Genomic DNA, 20,134 nt, shown 5'->3' on the forward strand with positions numbered 1-20,134 from the left:
TATAATAAAAGGGTAATATGCAAACTGACCCTAACAGCAGAACGACTGGGAATGACTGGTCACTATGACACACACTGACCATCAGGGGGCAGATGCTCAATGCAGGAGCTGCCCCCTGGTGGTCAGTGTGCTCCCACAAGGGGAGCTCTGCTCAGCCACAAGCCAGGCTGATGGCTGCCAGTACAGCAGTGGCGGTGGGAGCCTCTCCCGCCTCCTCAGCAGCACAAAGGATGTCCAACTGCAGCTTAGGCCTGCTCCCCGCTGGCAAGTGGACATCCCTCGAGGGCTGCCAGGCTGCCAGAGGGATGTCTGACTGCCAGCTTGGGCCCGATCCCCCAGGGAGCGGGCCTAAGCCAGCAGGTGGACATCCTCCAAGGGGTCCCAGACTGCAAGAGGGCATAGGCCGGGCTGAGGAACCCCCCCGAGTGCACAAATTTTTGTACACCGGGCCTCTAGTGTCCTAATATTAGCCCAAATTTACATTCTTGAGATAAACCTCACTAGGTCAAATGTATTATGCTTTTTATACGTAGTTGAATTCAAATTGCTAAAATTTTTTTTATAACTTTTGCATGTGTTTATGATAAATATTGGAGTGTAGTTTTGACTTTGGTATCAGAGTAATGCTGGCCTTAAACAATGAGTTGGGAATTATCCCTTTATTTTCTGATAACATTTGTTAAGAATTAAAATATCTGCCCGTTAAACATTTGAAATAATTCACCAGAGTAACCATTTAGGTTTGGCATTTTGTCAGAATTATCGGTAGAATCTGTAGCAATGTTACTTCTCTCATTCCTGATATTATTTATGTCTTTTTTATTCATCAGTCTGGCTAAAGGTTTGTCAATTTTGTTGATCTAAAAGAACTAGCTTCTAATTTTACTGATTTTCTCAATTGATTTCTATTGCATAATTTCTTCTTTAATCTTTATCCTTTCATTTGTGCACTTTGTGTTTCAATTGCTATTATTTTTCTAGAGTAGGTTGGATGCTAAAGTCACTGACTTGAGTCCTTTCCTTTTCTAATACAGACATTTATTGATATAAATGTCCCTAAAAGTACTTGCTTTAGCTGATTCCTACAAATTTTTTTTTTTCCCCCAGGCAGCAGGAGCAGCGGAGCTCGTCAACGTTTATTACAAGAGAACAACAGCAGCGCCGGGGCAGGGGCGCCCGCACTCACTTGCCCCTGAGGTAGATGTTGGGGGTCTGCCAGTCGGGAGGGGCTTCCTTCAGGCCTGCCTTCAGCCAGATGCGCTTCAGGTCTTTCTCGAACCTCACCTGCTTTCGTTTCAGGCATCCTTCCCGAACCTTCCGCCGCAGAAACCGGGTCCTCTTGACTAGCTTGCGGTACTTATGATGGTTCATCTTCCGTCGGCGGATCTTCAGCACGTTTTTGCACTGAATCTGGGGTGCATCCTGCACCTCTTCACGCCCCTGCTCGGCCCCTTCCCCCACCTGGCCAGGCGGACACTCGTAGGCCTGGGCCGGTGCCGCAGTCCCTGGGACCCCAGCATCCAGTCTGGGCAGCAGGTAGTGGGCGGTCAGCCAGCTCTCCAGGGGACTGATGGACATCTTCCTGGGGACCAGCGTCTCCTCGAGCTCCAGCTGGACCCCCTTGCCCGGGAGGACAGCAACCCTACTCGGGCCTGCTGGTTGCATGCTGTAGCGGGGCCTGCAGGCATGGCTGCCTGGCACCCCTGAGACAGGCCAGGGCCCACGGAGGCCTGCCCGGGGCGCAACCCACAGCAGCTGAGATATCAGACACGCCAGGAACATGGTCTGCGGGTGGCAGCCCAGGTGCTCAGCGGAGCATTCCGCTGCGGTGCGCTGGCACTTCCGGTCCGGTCTTCAGCCCGGGTGACGCCTGGCGGTTCCTACGTCTAGCGCCCCCTGGCACGCTTACAGAGCCCAACTCCGCGTCGGCTCAGGCCCCAGTGGCTGATTCCTACAAATTTTGATAATTTTTCATTTGCATTTAGTTCAATATATTTTTAAATTTCTTATTTTTATATTAAAATGATTTGTCTTTATATTTAAAGTGAATTTCTGATTCAGTATATCCTATATATTAAAAGGCTAATATGCAAATCGACCAAACAGAATGATCAGTCACTATGATGCACACTGACCACCAGGGAGCAGACACTCAATGCCGGAGCTGCCCCCTGGTGGTCAGTGTGCTCCCCAGAAGCCAGGCTCATGGCTGGTGAGCGCAGCAGCAGTGGCGGGAGCCTCTCCTGCCTCCATGGCAGCGCTAAGGATGTCCCGCAGGGAATGGGCCTAAGCCGTCAGTCGGACATTCCCCGTGGGTTCCTGGACTGCGAGAGGGCGCAAACTGGGCTGAGGAATGCCCCCTGAGTGCACAAATCTCATGCACTGGGCCTCTAGTAGTTGGATAAAAGACAGTCTAATAAGAGCACCTGATAATTTAGTCTTATGCAATTATTGATAGTGCTGTTTGTTTTCCATCTTACAAGTTATTTTTTGTCCTATTTTTTGTTCCCCTTTTTTCTTTTCCTTCCTTCTTTTGGATTATTTTTATGGCTATATGTTACTATTTTTGTTGGTTTATTAGTTTTAACTGCTTTTCTTCTTGTGATTGCTTTAGGTTTTACATTATACATTTTTATCATAGACTACTTTCAAGTAATATTGTCATCAGACATTTTGCTTTACTTATGTGTCAACCATACAATAGCTTATAATTTTTGCTTTAAATAGTAAATTAACCTTTAGAGATAAAGTAAGAAAAAAATCCTACATTTGTTCACATATACACAATTTTTGGTGTTCTTCATTCATTTGAATAGAAGATTTCTATCTGGTACCATTTTCCTTCTGACTAAAGGCATTCTTTAACATTTCCTTATGATGAATTCCTTTAGTGTTTATAGTTCTGAAAAAGTTTTAATATTTCATTTTAATTTTTGAAAGATGTTTTTGCTGGGTATAGAATTCTAAGTTGGGTGTTTTCTTTTGGTATTTGAAAGAGGTTGCTCCACTACCTCTGACATTATCTTTGTTCCTCTGAGCTTTTGACTTTTGCTGCTTAAGAATTTTCCTTTGTCACTGGTTTTAAGAAATTTGATTATGATGTGCTTTGGTGTTATTTTATTTCTTGTGCTTGAGGTTCATTGAGTTTCTTGGGTCTTATCTGCTTTCCTCTTTCAGGGATCATGGTCCCATTCTGTGTAATGTCCATTATTTGAAAACTATTTCACATATTTTGTCTCTAAAAAATTTTAGATGGGTAAACTCAATCCCTATTATTTCAGCTTGGTAAGAGGCAAACATTTAATTTCAGGTTTTCCATATATAAAGATTTTGCTTGTACTTATTTAGCTTTTAAATTCTATGACAAAAAATGTTTCATCAATACACATAAAGTTACTAAAATTGTTTTATTTATCCCTCTTCTTTCAATAAACATCAAGTGCATGTACAGAAAAAGACAACAGGAAAAATATTAATGAATTTAAATAAAGCATATAGGCAAAACACACTTTTGTTTTCTAAGTCTGCTTGATAATGGTATATAAGGAAACTTGTTACAAGTCATAATGCTTTCATAATCTGCCAGGAAAAAAGATCACAGTAGCACCCTTTTATGCTTCAATACAAATGTATTCTCTGAGACACAATAGGAAAAAGTAGTATTTCTGTTTTTATTCCTTGAAGTAGTTATTAGTATGTTTATACTTATTAAAAAATATCCTTAAAAATTTCCATTGCTTTGGAAAATCATAAAGTTAGTAAGCTAACTCAATTTCTTTTTTATTTTAGTATTTTCATCTCAAAAGTCAAAATTGGACAGGAGTAATATATAAAAGGTACATAGTTTAAGTCTTTGGGACAAGAGACTACAAGAAGGTAAACAAACCAATAACCTGCCTAATCTTATATGATTAAAACTCCAGATCACAACAGGTAGATGTACACATCCATCTATTGTCAAAGAGGTATAAATCCTTTTGACAATTACCCTTTCTAAATTTGATGTTAAGGTCAATAATATAAAAATGTTAAATACGGCACACAAAGGATTAGAGAAAGTTAATGATATAAACCACAAAAAGACATCCACGCTTCTCATTTGGGAGAAAATGAACTGCAATAATACAGTAATATTTAGTATCTACTATGAAATTTTCACTGATTATCAGTTGAATCATGTTCATTAAAACTTTGTAGTATAATTTTGCTTATTACTAATTCATGAGATAATTAGTAAATATGCAGCTCTGGTCAAATCTTTCAAATCCTTACAAGTTTTCATAGGTAAAGTGAAGTCTGCTAAGTTTGCTAAAAAAATACAAAAAACAAAAACAAAAAAACACATCAAAAAACAAAAAAAAAAACAACCCAGAATAGAGATTTGTTAGAAGTACAATCCAATAACATAAACGCAATAGATAAAAGATAATTTGTGCAATTCAAAATTCCAACAAATTGTCATATCAAATGTAAAAATAATAAATAGTAGTCATACTTGACTTCATTAAGTTAACAAAATAATTAGTAACCAACCTTGTGTTTTATTAGGTAATTGCTTAGAAACACCAATTGCCATTTTAAAATTACTTTTTCCATAAAAATAGAATGCATATCAAACTCTTTAATCCCAAAAACATCCAAAAAAATTGGAAAGGCAAATGTTAATCAAAAAATATATGTTAAAAAAGGTGATTTTAAAACACCCATAACCTATTTTTTTGCACAATTGTCTTATGAAAAAGGGCACTTAGTGTCTATCTAAAGCTTTCAGAAAAATAAAGATCCTACTGACTTTCCTATAGGCAAATTATACATTGTACAGCTTTTAATATAAAAATATAAATATTTTCGACAGTCAGAGAGAATGAAATAGTGGTTGGTGTAAAATCCCATCACCTTTTTACTTGAAAATTTTTCCCAGAGGCCATAAAAACAACACTGATTCCATGTAGTTCTGTGTTGCCAAAAACTTCCCAAATTAAAAAACATTAAGGTATTCAGTGTAATTTCAAAAGTGGGCTCGCAGTCTTTTGTTTTCTTCTCGTAGTCTTTCAATTTCAGCCACTAAACCTTCATTTACTGAGTATCTTTCCAATAAAGAGTGCATTTCATTCTAGAAAAGGACAAAAATTCTTTTTTAAATTACTTGGCATGTCACATTTATTTGGCATGTTTTACATACTGTCAGCTATCATTTCTCTCATGTTCAATTAACTAGCTAAATGATATTCCTCAGACTTAACCACTCTTATTTGTTAATGTAAATGAAAGACCACTAGTAAAACTTACATATTTGGGAGGCCTATATTTGCACATGCAAGGAGCTTTTTGCGTACTTATTAAAGAAAAAAAGTTGTAAAAAGTTGCCTTACCTATTAAAGGTTAAAAAGAAGACTGAAAGGTAACCCACAGAATTAAAGAACATATTTTCAAATCATATATTTAATAAGGACTTGTATCCAGAACATATAAAGAAGATGGCCAAAGAAGATGGCCAAAATGACCAATAAGCACATGAAAAAATGTACACCATCATTAATAATCAGGGAAATGAAAATCAAAACTATAACGAGAATCACCTCATGCCTACTAGGAGAGTTATAACAAAATCAGGTAACAGAAGTATTGGCAAGGATGTGGAGAAACTGGGGCCCTCAGGCATTTTGGGTAGAAATATGAATGGTACAGCCACTTTGGAAAACACTTTGCTCAAAACGTTAAGCATAGAGTTACCATATGATAACTTACATTTTTTGAATTTTCACAAAATTAAAAATACCAACTTTTGTACAATGTAATCAGCTATGTAGTAAGCATGGGTTTCTGCAGGAGGACTTGGTGGGGATGTGTGGAGAAGCATGCATGGGACTTGGTTGGAAGTCTGTAAGGAAGATTCTCTGAAAGGTCGGGGGCCTCTGAGGGGACCTTGCCAAAGGCAGCAGCCCCTGCCTTGACTTTTCCAAACAAGTCCAAGCCCCCAGGTGCTTTGCTGGAATCTCTATGTTTAGTCTTTTAGACCTGTCCTTGTAGAAGCATGTGCTTTCTCAAGGATACTTACCCTGCTGATTGTATCTAGACCAGCGGTTCTCAACCTGTGGGTCACGACCCCTTTGGGAGTCGAATGACCCTTTCACAGGGGTCGCCTAACACCATCAGAAAACACATATGTAATTACATATTGTTTTTGTGATTAATCCCTATGCTTTAATTATGTTCAATTTGTAACAATGAAATTGGGGGTCACCACAACATGAGGAACTGTATTAAAGGGTCGCGGCATTAGGAAGGTTGAGAACCACTGATCTAGACGTTAATTTTAGTTCAAGCTGCTGTTACAATAAAAGCCTAAGGAGGCAGGCAATTGGGGTTGTTTTGGTGTCTCCTACCAAGCAGCCCCTTAGCCTCTCTTTCACAGGGGCGGGGGGGGGGAAGTGACTAGTTAAAAACTATTTTACTTTTTAAATTTCTAAAACTCCTTCTTTATTTATCATAGGAACTAGATATAAGCAAGTAACAACTATATCACCCTTTAATGGATTTTGCAGATCCACAACTCTACATTCACTTAAAATAACATTTGTCATACATACCAACTGCATGTGAAACTGTTTAATCATCTCCACTTGCAAATTCACAATATCCCTATGACATGCTTCTCTAGGGAAGAATATAAAATACTTGTCAGAATTGTAACAGTTTTACCAACTCTATATCATTCAAGAAACTACTTAAGCTTTCTCATTTTTCAAATTATTGGATGTTAACAATTATTACACTAATAAAAATACCAATACACCTAGCACTTATTTACTATGTGTTAGGCACTTTCTTGTACTTTAAATGTAAGAACTTATTTAAGCTTCACCACCAGTTATAATTATTACCTCCTTTTTACTAATAAAGTAACTGAGCCACAGACCTGTTATAACTTATCCAAAGACATATAGCCAGTAAATAGCAGACCTAAAATATAAACCCAGGCTATCTACTTCCACTATACTATACTACATTCCTTAATATAGAAATTATCAAGACACAGGTTTATATTACAATGAAATACAGATAATATACTAGGTTATAATGTTTTAACTATTATCTATGTTTTAGCCATTAAAAAATACGTCTAGATAAAATAGGAAGGTGTTATTTGGGTGGTTATAACAGTGTATTCAATAAAATGCTATTAATTCATGCTTACAAAAGAATACATGAAAACCATGAAATATAATAATAAAACAGTCACCCACCATAGAATTTCTAAGCTAGAACAGTACCAAAATCATAGAAACTTCCTGTATGCTCCTCTCTGATTCCATCACTTAACTCTTGGGAGAAGCCCAAGAAAGAAGACAATACTACTCTGGTGAATTTTGCTTAAGCAAAAAAATGCTTTACAAGTACATTTGTATAACATAGAATCTCTCTTTACTGAATACATTTCAATTTGCTTGCTTTGAGCATTACAAAAAGAGTACCATATACTATGCAGTCTTGAGTAGTGCACCTTTAGAAAATAATCCAGTATCACATTTTCAAGATTCACGATCTATATATCTGTAGCTCACTGATTTATACTGATCTGTACATTCTCCTGTCAATTGGCATTGGGTTGTTTACAAGTTTTACGGTTACTACCTGAAGTCATCCAATGTTTCCTGTATCATGTTCTGAATAAAACGGATTTGAACAGATGTCAATGGGGCATTTGGCCGATTATTTCCAATGGTATCAGCTATTTTTTCTGACAGTGAACTGGCAACTCCAGCAGTGACAGAGGATGCTAACTTTGGATCTAAAACAAAACAATGAAGAAAATAATAACAGTCAACTTGGACTAAGAGTCATCAAACATTTCTAAATAAGATTTGGCATGAGAAAACTTGAAAAACTCAAAGAACAGTGTTCCTATAACATTTAGAAAAATGCACTGTTTGGAATACAAATCTTAAACTTTCTATGACATTATTTCTAATAGTCATTTATCTATATATATGAATTGCCACTGACTAATGTAGTAACATATGACAGAAGAACTGATCTTGAAGAATCTCTAAACCTCTTATAAGAGATGAATGTGACAAGCTTCAGCACAAACTAGATTAACCAACAGAGTACATGAGTAAAGTAATGCTACAGGCAAAGCCCCAGAGTTTAAGCTAATGCAATGTATCCATAGAAACCTTAAGGTAAAACACAGATATCTATATAAAAGAGTTGCTTCTACACAAAGAGTTGTTTTTGTATGGATAACACTGATAGCTGAACCTAATATCCCTTTAAGTGTGGATCAAGCTTTTAGGGTCTGTGGTATTAACTCTACGAATAGGACTTTAATATGTGGGGGAGAAAAAGATACTAATATAAAATAGTATTGAATGTCAACTGTAATTGACAAATCAAAAAATAACATTAAAAAATACAGTTGGGATGAACATCTTTGTAAATAAATCTTCATCTTAATTTTTAAAAAGATAATTTTAGGTAATTGACCCATTTTCACAGGGTTCTACACCATATTCCTATCTGTACCACGTTATATCAAGACACCTACAGATGAGATCAAAAATGAAATTCACACCAAGAGTGTCAAATAAATGTGGTTATATTTAATCATTCATGTACATTTTATTGTCTTCTAGTAAGAGGGTTACGCTAGAGAAATGTCATAAATTTTAAACTCCTTGAACATTTAAACTCTTTGAACATTTAAAATTTTGTCTGTGATCACTCATTTCAAGTTAAATAGTGAGGGTTTCCAACTTAACACTTTCAAACATTAGAAAGTTTTATGTACTTACTTGGAGCTGAGGATCCATTGATTGTGGGTTCATACAGTAACCGGGCTTCCTTTTCTTTTTCTGGCTTTTCACATTTCTCAGGACTTCTTGTTTGGTTAGATGATGGAGAGGTATTTAGACTTCCAGTATCAGCACCGGAGATCAACTTTGCAAACTTCACATTTAAAATAAACAATTAATATATAAATTCTGGCTTTACCTGTATCATCCACATAATTTGTACCAACTTTCTTTTATCCAGTAGGTAGGGTCAGGTAAAGGAAAAATAAAAAGGGATATAGAAAGAGAAAAAAAATTGCTAGGACTATTGGCAAATAAATCAAGTTTACTAATCAAAAACAATATCAATGATAACATGATAAAGTTCATTTACTAAGCATCAGTCTGTTGAATATAATTTAAAATAGTGATCACAGGCAAAAACAAACAACGCCCTCGCCCCCGCGCCACACACACAAAAAACACCCCCAACCTCTCGTTTATAACTAGTCAGAAATATCTGAAAAATAAGTCAAAAGACATTTTGTACTTTTTGAATGTTATCTTTACAATATCATCCTAAAAATAAATTTGAAAATAAATGGATATACTGCACAACAGATTCAGCCTTCCTGGTAACTTCCTGGTAATATTTGATCATTTTGAATCCTTTCATAATAAATTAACTTCTATATTGAGTACTGTATTATATCACCATCAATTTACTCTAAGAATGTAATGTGGGGATAAGGACACATAAAAATAAAAACATAAAATAAAAAAATAAATTACTCTAAGACTTAGGGTAATTGCCTTGACCACCAACTTGGTGCTTTCCGCCACAATGGAAATACTTCTTAAAATATTCAGGTATAAAATATTACTACACAGACAGCTATATCAAGTTTTTTGACTTATAAAAAAAAAATAGACTATGACATCTGTTGTGTTGCTATCCTCATCACATCCAGAGATAGATTTCAAGAGTATCCTTTAGTTTTTAACACGTGACACCAAGATTGAAGAGTATTTTTCTACGTAGTGAATGCACAGCACTGTCACTAGTTAGGACAAATGCAATGGCAGCTGCCTGCTTCCTAGTGACGGTCTTCATCATGCTTGCTGGTGAGAAACACACAGTGAGCTCAGTACCACTTTCAGGCAGATACCTGTTTGAAGGAGTCTTTAGATTCCTGTTTTCCCAGATACGTTTTCTTAGGTTCAGCTGTCGGATCACAATGTTCATTTTCTTCTTTCCCGGGAGATCCCATAAAGACATTAAAGGGACTAGAATGCAATACTGAAGTGCCTGAAGCTCCTTGATTTTTTCTTGGAGGAAACACTGAGTTCAATTGTGTTAAAAAGTCAAGGCCTGAAAAAAGAGGGAAAAAGCTGTGTTTGCATATGATGTTCTCCAATGTTGGATATTTAACAAAAGCATTTAACCTGACAGGCTAATATGATGGAAAGACACAGAATTTGGATTCAGAAATCAGGTTCATTTGTCAGCTCTAGCCCTTATTTGATGCAAAAAAATCGTAAAAATCCCTGTGACTGCATTCTGATCTGCAAATCTATATATATAAAACCCTAAGCAACTGGTCAACTGTTCGACAGGTCGACCATCTGACTGCTCGCTATGACACGCACTGACCACCTGGGGCAGATGGTGCCTCAACGCAGGAGCTGCCACCTGGTGGTAAGTGTGCTCCCACAGAGGGAGCACCACTCAATGAGCTTACCAAGTGGTGGTGGTGGCAGGCACAGCGAGGCTGTGATGAGCAGGAGCGGCGCGGTACCCGGCCTGGGCTTGGGCTCCTCCCCGGCCACCTGCCGCTTCAGGCACTACTATATCCTTTGGGGGATTTCGGATTGCCAGGCGGATCAGGCTGAAACCAGCAGTCCAACATTCCCCAAAGGGTCCCGGATTTCGAGAGGGCGCAGGCTAGGCTGAGGGACCCTACCGGTGCATGAAACTGGGCACCGGGCCTCTAGTATGTGAATAATGATATCTATTTCCCTGAGTGGTGAGGCTTAAAGGAGATATTGTATATGAAAATACTTTGAAAACTGAAAAACACAATGGACATTTTAATCAGTATTTGACAACGGAAGTGTTCATTTGGTTCACACTGTGGTATATGTCTTGGCAGGCAGCCTCTAAGAAAGCCCCTAATGATCCCTGACTTCTGGCATGGATCCATGCCCTGGAGTAATCCCCTCCCTTTGAATGTGGGTTGGACCTAGTAACTTGCTTCTAACAAAGAGAATACCTTCCAAGCTTATGCTACAAACACACTATGGTTTTCCATCTTGGGTGCCCCCTCTCACTCTCCTGCTCACCAGCTCTAAGGAAAGCCAGTTGGCCCGTTGTCAGCTTCCCTGTGGAGAAGCCCACAGGGGAATAAACCGATTAATGTCTTTGCTCACAGACACATGAGTGAGCTTGGAAGCAGATCTTTGCCCAGTTAAGTCTGGAGATGACTGCAGCCCTATTGACACCCTGATTAAAGCACCAAGAGACCGAAAGCCAAGGGCACTCAAGCTAAGCCATGCTTAACCCACATTTTATGAGATGATAAATGCTCTTTTAAAATTCAAAATGTTGGGGTAATTTGTTACACAGGAATAGAGAACACAATATCACAATTTTCATTAAAATACTTCTCAATAGTTCTTACCATCTCCTTTGCCTATGGACTCATCACCTCCCTTGTTAGCCACAACATCTGTAAGAAAATTAGAAAATCAAATTTAAAAGACAGTAAAAAAGATGCTATAGCAACTTATAATTACTATTCATTCCCCAAAGTGTTCAAGGATAATAATTTTAAGAAGAAAATCTGAGTAAAGTTAAAGCTAGTACTCACATAAACTCCCCTTTTCATTCTTTTAGCTTCACAGTGCAAATATAAAAAGACAATTCTATGATACTAGAAGCCCAGTACACGAAATTCGTGCATGAGTAGGGCCCCTAGGCCTGGCCTGCGATCAGAACTGATCAGGTTTCCCACCTCACCGCCTCCTCCTCCCCTGGCTCCCTCAGCACTCTGCCACCACTGCGGCTGGTCGCCTGCAATGTTCTGCGCCACCCCCTGGTGGTCAGTGTACATCATAGCGAGTGATCGAACTCCCGTTCTCCCGGTTGAACTCCCGAGCAGACACTTTGCATATTAGCTTTTTATATATAGAGAGATAGTTATTCTAATGAGACAGCCAACTATACTAGGAAAAGCACTGTAGTGAGGGCCAAAGGTCTGTAATTCAGTTCTGCCTATACACTTAATAGCTTTGTGACCTTGGACAAATGTTAATACAATTAAACTTCAGTTTCTGCATCTATATAAAGGGAATAATGCCCTGACCATCTCACAAGATTTTATTGAGAATCAACTGAAATAACATAAAAACATTTTGCAAGCAATACAATGCTATAAAACACATAAGGTTTTAAGGTTTTATTAAAATTTATTTCAATGGCAGAAATTTCAATGCTGTAATATTATTCATTTACAAATTACCAACCAAATATTGCTTAACTCCATTTTAATGAATAGAAAAATGGTCAAATTCATCAGAAACTCCAATGGCCAATAAATTGATTGTCATAAATGATTATCATATTAGTAGGACTATTGTGCATCTATCCTATATATATATATTGCATAGCACACATGCACTTTTAAAAGTTATTAGTTTTCCCCTAACAAAAGCAGAAGTATTTAAAAGATGAGTAAATTGAACCAAAACAGATTAAGCCTTTTACCAGTTGAGTTTCATCCTTGCAAATCTCTTGATAATGAAAGCAGTACTATATTTAGTATCCATGTTTTCTTCTCATTAATAATACAAAATTCTAATAAATGAAAGGCATATGGCTCATATACTAATAATATTTTTTAAATAGCTAAATTAATTAAAGAGGAATTTCTTTATTTATCTGGAATACCATTAAAGAGGATTTCATTCATAACTCAAAATCCTCCACAAAGCCCCTTCCTACAGTCTTCAACTTAATAGTTAACTCCAGGGGTTCTCAGAAGCCAAGGTCCCCAACTGGGCACTTACTTCAGAAACCTGTTTCAACTCCAGTGCAAGCCACTTTTCCCTCCTTCACCCACATCTTTCCTCTCTTTCCTCTACCTATGCAGTCTGACCTCTCTTTGTCTTGAAAGAAAGGAATCTTTCCCTTTTTCATTAGGTGGAAGATAAAGGAGTTTGACCTGGCAACTGAAGTATTTTCAGGCTAGCATAAGGCAGAAGACACTCAGTAATTCTATATAATCACGTATGTATTTGTTGTTTCTGATTATGAAATTAATTGGAGAAAATTAATGCTGGAGGGTGGGAACAGCCAGGGAGAGGTCAATGGGGGGAAAAGGTAACATATAATGCAGACAATTTTGAAGTAAAAAATGAAATTTTATAAGACCATAGGCACATGCAACAATTTAAACACCCTGCTATTGTTGGCATTTAAATTCATTCCAGTTTTTCACTATTATACAGTAAACATACAAATCTTTCTGGGCTTTTCAGAATATTGTCTTAGGTAAACTTATAGAAATGGAATTATCAGGCCAAAAAGTATGAGTATTTAAACCTGCCAAAATATTCTCTAGAAATTCACCCATATTGGTAATACTGCTATTAGCAGTGGAACTATCCCATTAAGGTTAATAGAATGAACATTAGTACTAAAAGAACACAGCCAAACAATGGGCCTAGTTCATACAGTGTGAACAACAATGATAAATAATATTTCCATTCAACAAGCTGGCAAAGTTTTTGCTTTTTTTTTTTAAATGGCAACATCTACTAGCAATGAGAAGTGTGTGTGTGTGTGTGTGTGTGTGAGAGAGAGAGAGAGAGAGAGAGAGATAGTTTCATACATAGTGTAAAAGATGAGGCAATATATCACTTAGCCATATTTCTCCATGAAAACATTTAATAAATACCAATTAAATACTAATAATCACAAAAACAAATGTTTTTTAAGTCAGGAAGATATCTTTTATCTATCAATATCCAAGATTTTACAAAAATTTATTAAAAAGTAAATACAAGTAAAAGATTGCCTATGAATGCAAAACTTCCTTTAAGAAACTTTTGTAGAAATTAAAATGTTAACTTCAGAACTATTTGCAAATTTCCCATGTGAAAATTACCAGCATATATTTTGGAATATAGTTACCTAAAATACCAAGGCAAAGGAAAAAATACCACCCCAGGGATTGAGAAAATGAGCAAACTGTCATCACAAGAGTTACACTGAAGCTGCTACCCACATCTCTTAGCCAGAATAAAAATGTAAGACTACCAGCAAGAGAACATGATCCTCTGATCTGAACAGACTTACCATCTCTGATAGGTGAGAACATGTCCCCCAAACTACTTGTTCTAGTATCATCAAGACTGGAGAAATCCTGATTTTTCCCACTGTCTGTTTCCTTAGATAAAATATCTGTGTTGATGCTTCGAGACAAACCTTATAGAAATTAGATATAAAAATGTTAGTACACTTAAAGAAATTTATCAGAAGCGAGGTTCTAAAAATATAAAACTGAAAGCAACAAATGAACAAACAAGAAAAAAGGGGTAAGAGATCAACCAAATGACTTGTAACCCATGGACACAGACAGTAGGGGAGTGAGGGCATGTGCTGGGGGATGGGAACAGCCGGGGAGAGGTCAATGGGAGAAAAAGGAGACATATGTAATACTTTAAACAATGAAGAATTTAAATTAAAAAAAAAAAAGAAAAACAAACAAAAACTCATAGACACAGATAACAGCATGGTAGTTACCAGATGGAAGGGGGGTGGAGTGGGGTATAGGGTAGTGAAGGCTAAAAGGGGTCAAACATATGGTGACAAAGAATTGATTTGGGGTGTAAACATATAATGCAATACAGAGATGATGTATCATAGAATAGTACATTTGAAGGAACATATAATTTTATTAAGCAATGCCACCCCAATAAAATTAATTTTAAAATAATTTTAAAAAGAATATATGATTTTGTGAATAAATAAAAAAAATTAACGTATTACCCATATTATTGGTAATGTTAAAATTGTGAGCGGTAATGTTACAATTGTGAGCATTGGGGGGAAAAGCAGAATTTAACAATGATTCATCTAACCATTACTTTCATGGAATGAAGGGCTCCCCCAAAATCAAATAACTTACTTATCCATATACCACCATGTTATTGTAGCCATTTTTAAATTTTTTTTCTAAAATAATATACATATTTGCTTCTGTCTTAAAAGTATTCTGAACATATAACTTAGCTGATTACCTACAAATGATAATCATAAAAAAAGTCTGTAAGGCATATGTAGACAATGCCTAACAGATAGAAGGATTTAAGTTATGTTAGCTCTCTCCCCAATTTGCAGTGAACAGATATTTTTCCCTCTTCTTTTTCTTCACTAACAGGGGGAGCTTAACATTGCTTTAGGCATTTACGACCTCAAATGACTTCACTGACTTCACAATAGTTTACTAAGAGGAAGGAAACTAGAATCCCAAACTCTTAGAGCAGTGGTTCTCAACCTTCCTAATGCCACGGCCCTTTAATACAGTTCCTCATGTTTCATTGTTACAATTGAACATAATTAAAGCATAGTGATTAATCACAAAAACAATATGTAATTATATATGTGTTTTCCGATGGTCTTAGGCGACCCCTGTGGAAGGGTCCTTCGACCCCCAAAGGAGTTGCGACCCACAGGTTGAGAACCGCTGTTATAGAGAATAGTGAAGTAGACAATAAAAAGGAAGAGGGCTGTTTTTCATTCCTTAAATGGCTGTTCCTTCTGAAAATAAGCAGTAGTAACAAGACTGCAGAAGTTGTTTTTAATAACTAAGTCAGGACCACTTTAGTAGAAGCAACATGAACTTTTTGTCAAACTTCGAATTTATTTTACAAGAAGCTTAAAATGATAATAGTAATAATGATGATCGTGATAACAATATTATTAATTACACCATAATTATTGAGTGCCCACCATATGCCAGGCACTTCTGATACATTTTTCTCTGATTTTCACAATAACCCTAAAAGTTATTATCTGTGGAAGAGAAAAATGAGATTCAGAATGGTTAAGAAAACTGCCCAAAGTCATCCTGGTAAGAAGTGATAGACCTGAGACTTAAACTTAATATACTCTACATGTTTCCGAGGGGGGAAAAATAGACGTGTGTGTGTGTGTGTGTGTGTGTGTGTGTGTGTGTGTGTTTGAGAGAAAATTAGGAAGCAAATGTGGCAAAATTTATAAAATGGTGAATCTGCTGGACAGCTGAGCTCAGGAGTTCTTTATATATTATTGAAACTTTTCTGTAAGTTTGAAATTATTTCAAAATAAAATTAATGAACAGAATTTCTAACTATGGATGCAAAGCAAAAATTCATTTTGCCAGAAACTTTGCTAATCAGGAAAGAGCTGTTAATCAGTGACCCTGCAGACCCAAGTCTTCAATTCCTAATTAATGCTGTCATTGTTAAACATAGCCTCCTTATTAAAAACTAAATGAATACAGACTTCATAAAATTTACAGTAAATGAGAAAAATATTTTGTTTACTTTTTGAAAATTATGCATAAAATTGATAGTAAATTAAAATTTTAAAATAATGGAAATTTTAATATATTTAATTAAACATTTCTGGCAAACATTACTCAAAGTAATTTTGAAAAAGACTTTCTTCTTTTAAGTAGACAGCATTTATTTTTCCACGTAATATGTAATAATTTTTATGGGAGGACAATGTAGTTATTCACAGAAAATTTGTAGTGAATATACCTACAACTTTAAGAAAACTATCCCATATTATGAATGTTAACAAATTAAACTTTTGCTTATACTTGGAAATAGTAAACTCTGACTGAAAAGGCACCAACGAATATTTTTGTCCATGTCAAGTACTTGTCCTAAAAATTTAAAAAGACATGGGTGGGTACATCCATTTCTAATATTTTGAAAACATACTGGCATATATACCATGTAGACTTTTAAAACTATCTGTTGCATGTTGACAGTGTAGTATACTTCTTAAAATAAAAACCAGGTTTTTAGGAATTTAGGGAATATGATCTTTATTGCAGGCAAAGAATATATTCTATAGTAGGTATGGGGAAGCTTATCATCATATTATACTTTCACAATGTCTAAATAAATTCCTCTTTAAGAAATGCTTGATTATCAACATAGAAAAAAATTATTTAAAATTGTAATATTTTCATTTATTTTTATTTAACAAACTGCTAGTATGTGGCTTAATATGAGCCAGGCACTATTTAATACTTAAATATATTCATTTCATCACTTAATTTACCTTTCATTCTAAAATATGAAATAAAAGGAGACAGTAATCGCTTTTTTTTTAAAAAAAGGAAAAAACCTCAGAGATCAAATCATGACATCAAAATTGCATTCTCTACCGATTTACCTGAAGACACAATGTAAAGTCACCCAGTCTAGTTAGTATTAAGAATGAATAATTCGAGTTGACATTATTGTGTTTTTTAAGATAATATTTTTTACAACAGAAGTTCAACTAAATAGACTAAGAAAAATATTTTTTCATTAATTTTTAAAGAAGTTATAGCTGAAGTTAAAATGTTCACTTCTTCAATGATATTTACTAATAATTTCATTTAAATACTCGAGTGAATTTGAGTTCTTGATTCCTGAAGGAAGTATAATTATATATATTGGGGTGAAGGGGTCACTCCAAATACTATATATAAGCACCACTTACCTGCTTTGTCTTGGGCAGCAACTGTGCCTTTCCCCACGGCTGTTGTCATGGGCTGTGGCAGAACCGTGGCCGTGGCAGTGGCTTCTCTGACAGTTCCAGAACTCTGAGCTCCCCCACTGGTGGCACTCACAGGAACAGTCCGTTTGTTCACAGCTGAGGCCTTACTTGAAGAGTCTTTATTTAAACCTGACTGAAATGTAATGGAATATTTAAAAGCTCAGGTTTCTAATGCTCCCTACTGTTATTAATATTTTATAAATTCCCTATTAGATTAAAAATATGTATATATTTTTCCTTACAAATTTTAAGCTTGCTAGTATAGCTGAGAGTTTCCCTCTGAACCAAAAAAGCCTTTTAAAATATGAAGAGGGAAATATGAGAATTAAGTATAAAATTAAAAAAAAATAGTTTTAAAACCAGTATCAAATGGCTTTTTACTAAAATTATATTAAATGCTTTTTATATAAAAATGATTATGATGCTAAACTACACTGTTTGATTGACAACATAAAATTTCTATATTCTGAGCTAGATTTATTTAGTAAAAGAAAAAATTCAGAAAGAAAATGTCTTACCTTAGAAAGAGCAGTGGAGTACTGAAATACTATACATTGCACAGATGTCTTATGAGCACTGATGGTTTTAACTGGTGATTTCAACATCCTTAAATCATACTGATATATTTTCCCACGGGAGGATCCAATAGCCAAAGTGGCACCATCAGGCATGAAATCTACTGCAGTTAGAGGAGTGTCAGCCACTAAAGTTTTCACTAGCCTTTGGAAAGAGAGTAAGTTTATGTAGATATATGAATGTATACAGGTATATAAGCTTATGTGACATATAAATAACTGTAGCATATCAAACCCAAACGAACTTAGAATTGAACAAGTAGCATATACATTCCAAACATTTATTTTAAAGCATACATTTAGAATTAAGAGACATTTCAGTGCAATGGCATATAAAGGAACTGCTGAACACTTCATCCTATTTTCTTATTCACTCTACATGTTCTAGAAGCAGTACCTATTTCTTTAAATAATTGTTACCTTGGCAATGAATATGACAGAATTCCTGGGTGCTACTCAAAAAAAAAAAAAAAAAAAAAAGGGGCTCTGGCCTCAGAATTAAGGAGTCTCCCAGTATTCCTTTTCCATTTGTTGACCTGCTTAAGCCTCAAGAGGACTATGACCTTTCACAGGAGAGCAGCTGCTACTTTGTTCTTAGTTCTGTATCTCCTGACCAAAAAGCTAACTGAACCCATGTGGCTTGATCCTCAGGAAGCAAGGAGAGAAATATGAATACCGACCTACTGAAGCTGAGCTCTTTATTGGAGTGTCCGATATAAGAGAGAAATGCCTTACTGACTCAGGTCTCTTAGTAAATTAGTTCAAAAAAATAGTAAAAAGAAAAAAAAAATGTAAAATAAGTAACAGTAAACTTCTAATAAGGACAGTAGGTCCTTCCCTAGTAATAACATTAGCATTTTTTTTACAGGATTTTTATATATTGTTAGGTATCTTTTTACACCTGTAGCATTTTTGCAGCTTTTATAAAAGCTAACCAAGCACCCTTATAAATCTAAGAAGTACAGGAAGGCACAACAAACTCAGATACTTAGATTATGTGCCCTTTAGCTCTAGACCACTGGTTCTCAACTGGAGGTCGTTAGGATGTCACAACTAGCAAAGTGCTACTGGCATCTAATGGGTAGAGGCCAGGGATGTTGCTGAACATCCCACAGTGCCCAGGACAGTCCTTCACAACCAAGAATCACCCAGCCCAAAATGCCGGTCGTTCAGACACCCTGCTTTACATAAGGAATTAATTTTAAAGCAAATTAATCATATTTTGTTATATTTTTAAAAAGAATAATGTGCATACATGTTAAAATAAAGATATGAAATAATTAGCAGGCTATCCTTCAATGTTCACAATCCAGAAGTGCTCTAAATAAGCCAACCAGAAAAAGTCAAGTACCAAAGGATTTCACTGATATGTGAAATCTAATGAACAAAATACACTAACAATCAAAATAGAAACAGATTCAATAGATACAGAGGACAGACTGTCAGCTGTCAGAGGGGAGGGGGATTGGGGGACTGGGTGAATAGGTGAAAGGTTAAGGAAAAAAACAAAAACCTCATAGGCAAGACAAACAACAGTATGATGATTACAAGAGAGAAAGGCAGAGGGAAGGTAGAGAGGTAGAAGAGGGAAAAGGGAGAATAAATGGTGAAGAAAGACTTCAGTAGGGGTGGTGAACACACAAGGCAATATACAGATGATGTATTATAAAACTGTACACCTCAAACCTATGTAATTTTATTAACCAACTAGAGGCCAGGTGCACAGGTCCCTCAGCCCGGCCTGTGCCCTCTCGCAGTCTGGGACCCCTCGGGGGATGACCACATGCTGGCTTAGGCCTGCTCCCCGGGGGATTGAGCCTAAGCTGGCAATCAGACATCCCTCTGGCAGCCCAGCAGCCCTCGGGGGATGTCCACTTGCCAGCAGGGAGCAGGCCTAAGCTGCAGTCTGACATCCTTAGCGCTGCTGAGGAGGCGGGAGAGGCTCCCACCACCACCGC

General features: G+C 36.4%; 2 protein-coding genes across 6 annotated transcripts in view; both read right to left on the reverse strand.

The window, feature by feature from the left end:
* Positions 1 to 1,103: 1,103 nt before the first annotated feature.
* On the reverse strand, positions 1,104 to 1,935 carry LOC102243998 (aurora kinase A-interacting protein). The gene has a single exon (XM_005882355.2). The coding sequence runs from the start codon at positions 1,780 to 1,782 to the stop codon at positions 1,183 to 1,185; it is 600 nt and encodes a 199-aa protein (XP_005882417.1). The 5' UTR covers positions 1,783 to 1,935; the 3' UTR covers positions 1,104 to 1,182.
* A 1,453-nt stretch (positions 1,936 to 3,388) lies between these two features.
* NEDD1 (neural precursor cell expressed, developmentally down-regulated 1) overlaps positions 3,389 to 20,134 on the reverse strand; it is a 29,635-nt gene continuing 12,889 nt past the window's right edge. For all 5 annotated transcript variants that reach the window (XM_014530053.1, XM_005882356.2, XM_014530054.1 and 2 more), the window contains 9 exons: positions 18,120 to 18,321; positions 17,545 to 17,734; positions 14,137 to 14,265; positions 11,459 to 11,506; positions 9,947 to 10,149; positions 8,799 to 8,952; positions 7,636 to 7,792; positions 6,591 to 6,657; positions 3,389 to 5,113 (listed from right to left, as the gene is read on the reverse strand). In XM_014530053.1, the coding sequence (XP_014385539.1) occupies positions 5,009 to 5,113; positions 6,591 to 6,657; positions 7,636 to 7,792; positions 8,799 to 8,952; positions 9,947 to 10,149; positions 11,459 to 11,506; positions 14,137 to 14,265; positions 17,545 to 17,734; positions 18,120 to 18,321 (1,255 nt within the window). In that variant the 3' untranslated portion in view covers positions 3,389 to 5,008. The remainder of the gene's footprint in view (positions 5,114 to 6,590; positions 6,658 to 7,635; positions 7,793 to 8,798; positions 8,953 to 9,946; positions 10,150 to 11,458; positions 11,507 to 14,136; positions 14,266 to 17,544; positions 17,735 to 18,119; positions 18,322 to 20,134) is intronic.

Source organism: Myotis brandtii, unplaced genomic scaffold (assembly GCF_000412655.1).
Source record: "Myotis brandtii unplaced genomic scaffold, ASM41265v1 scaffold708, whole genome shotgun sequence".
NCBI classification, from domain to species: domain Eukaryota; kingdom Metazoa; phylum Chordata; class Mammalia; order Chiroptera; family Vespertilionidae; genus Myotis; species Myotis brandtii.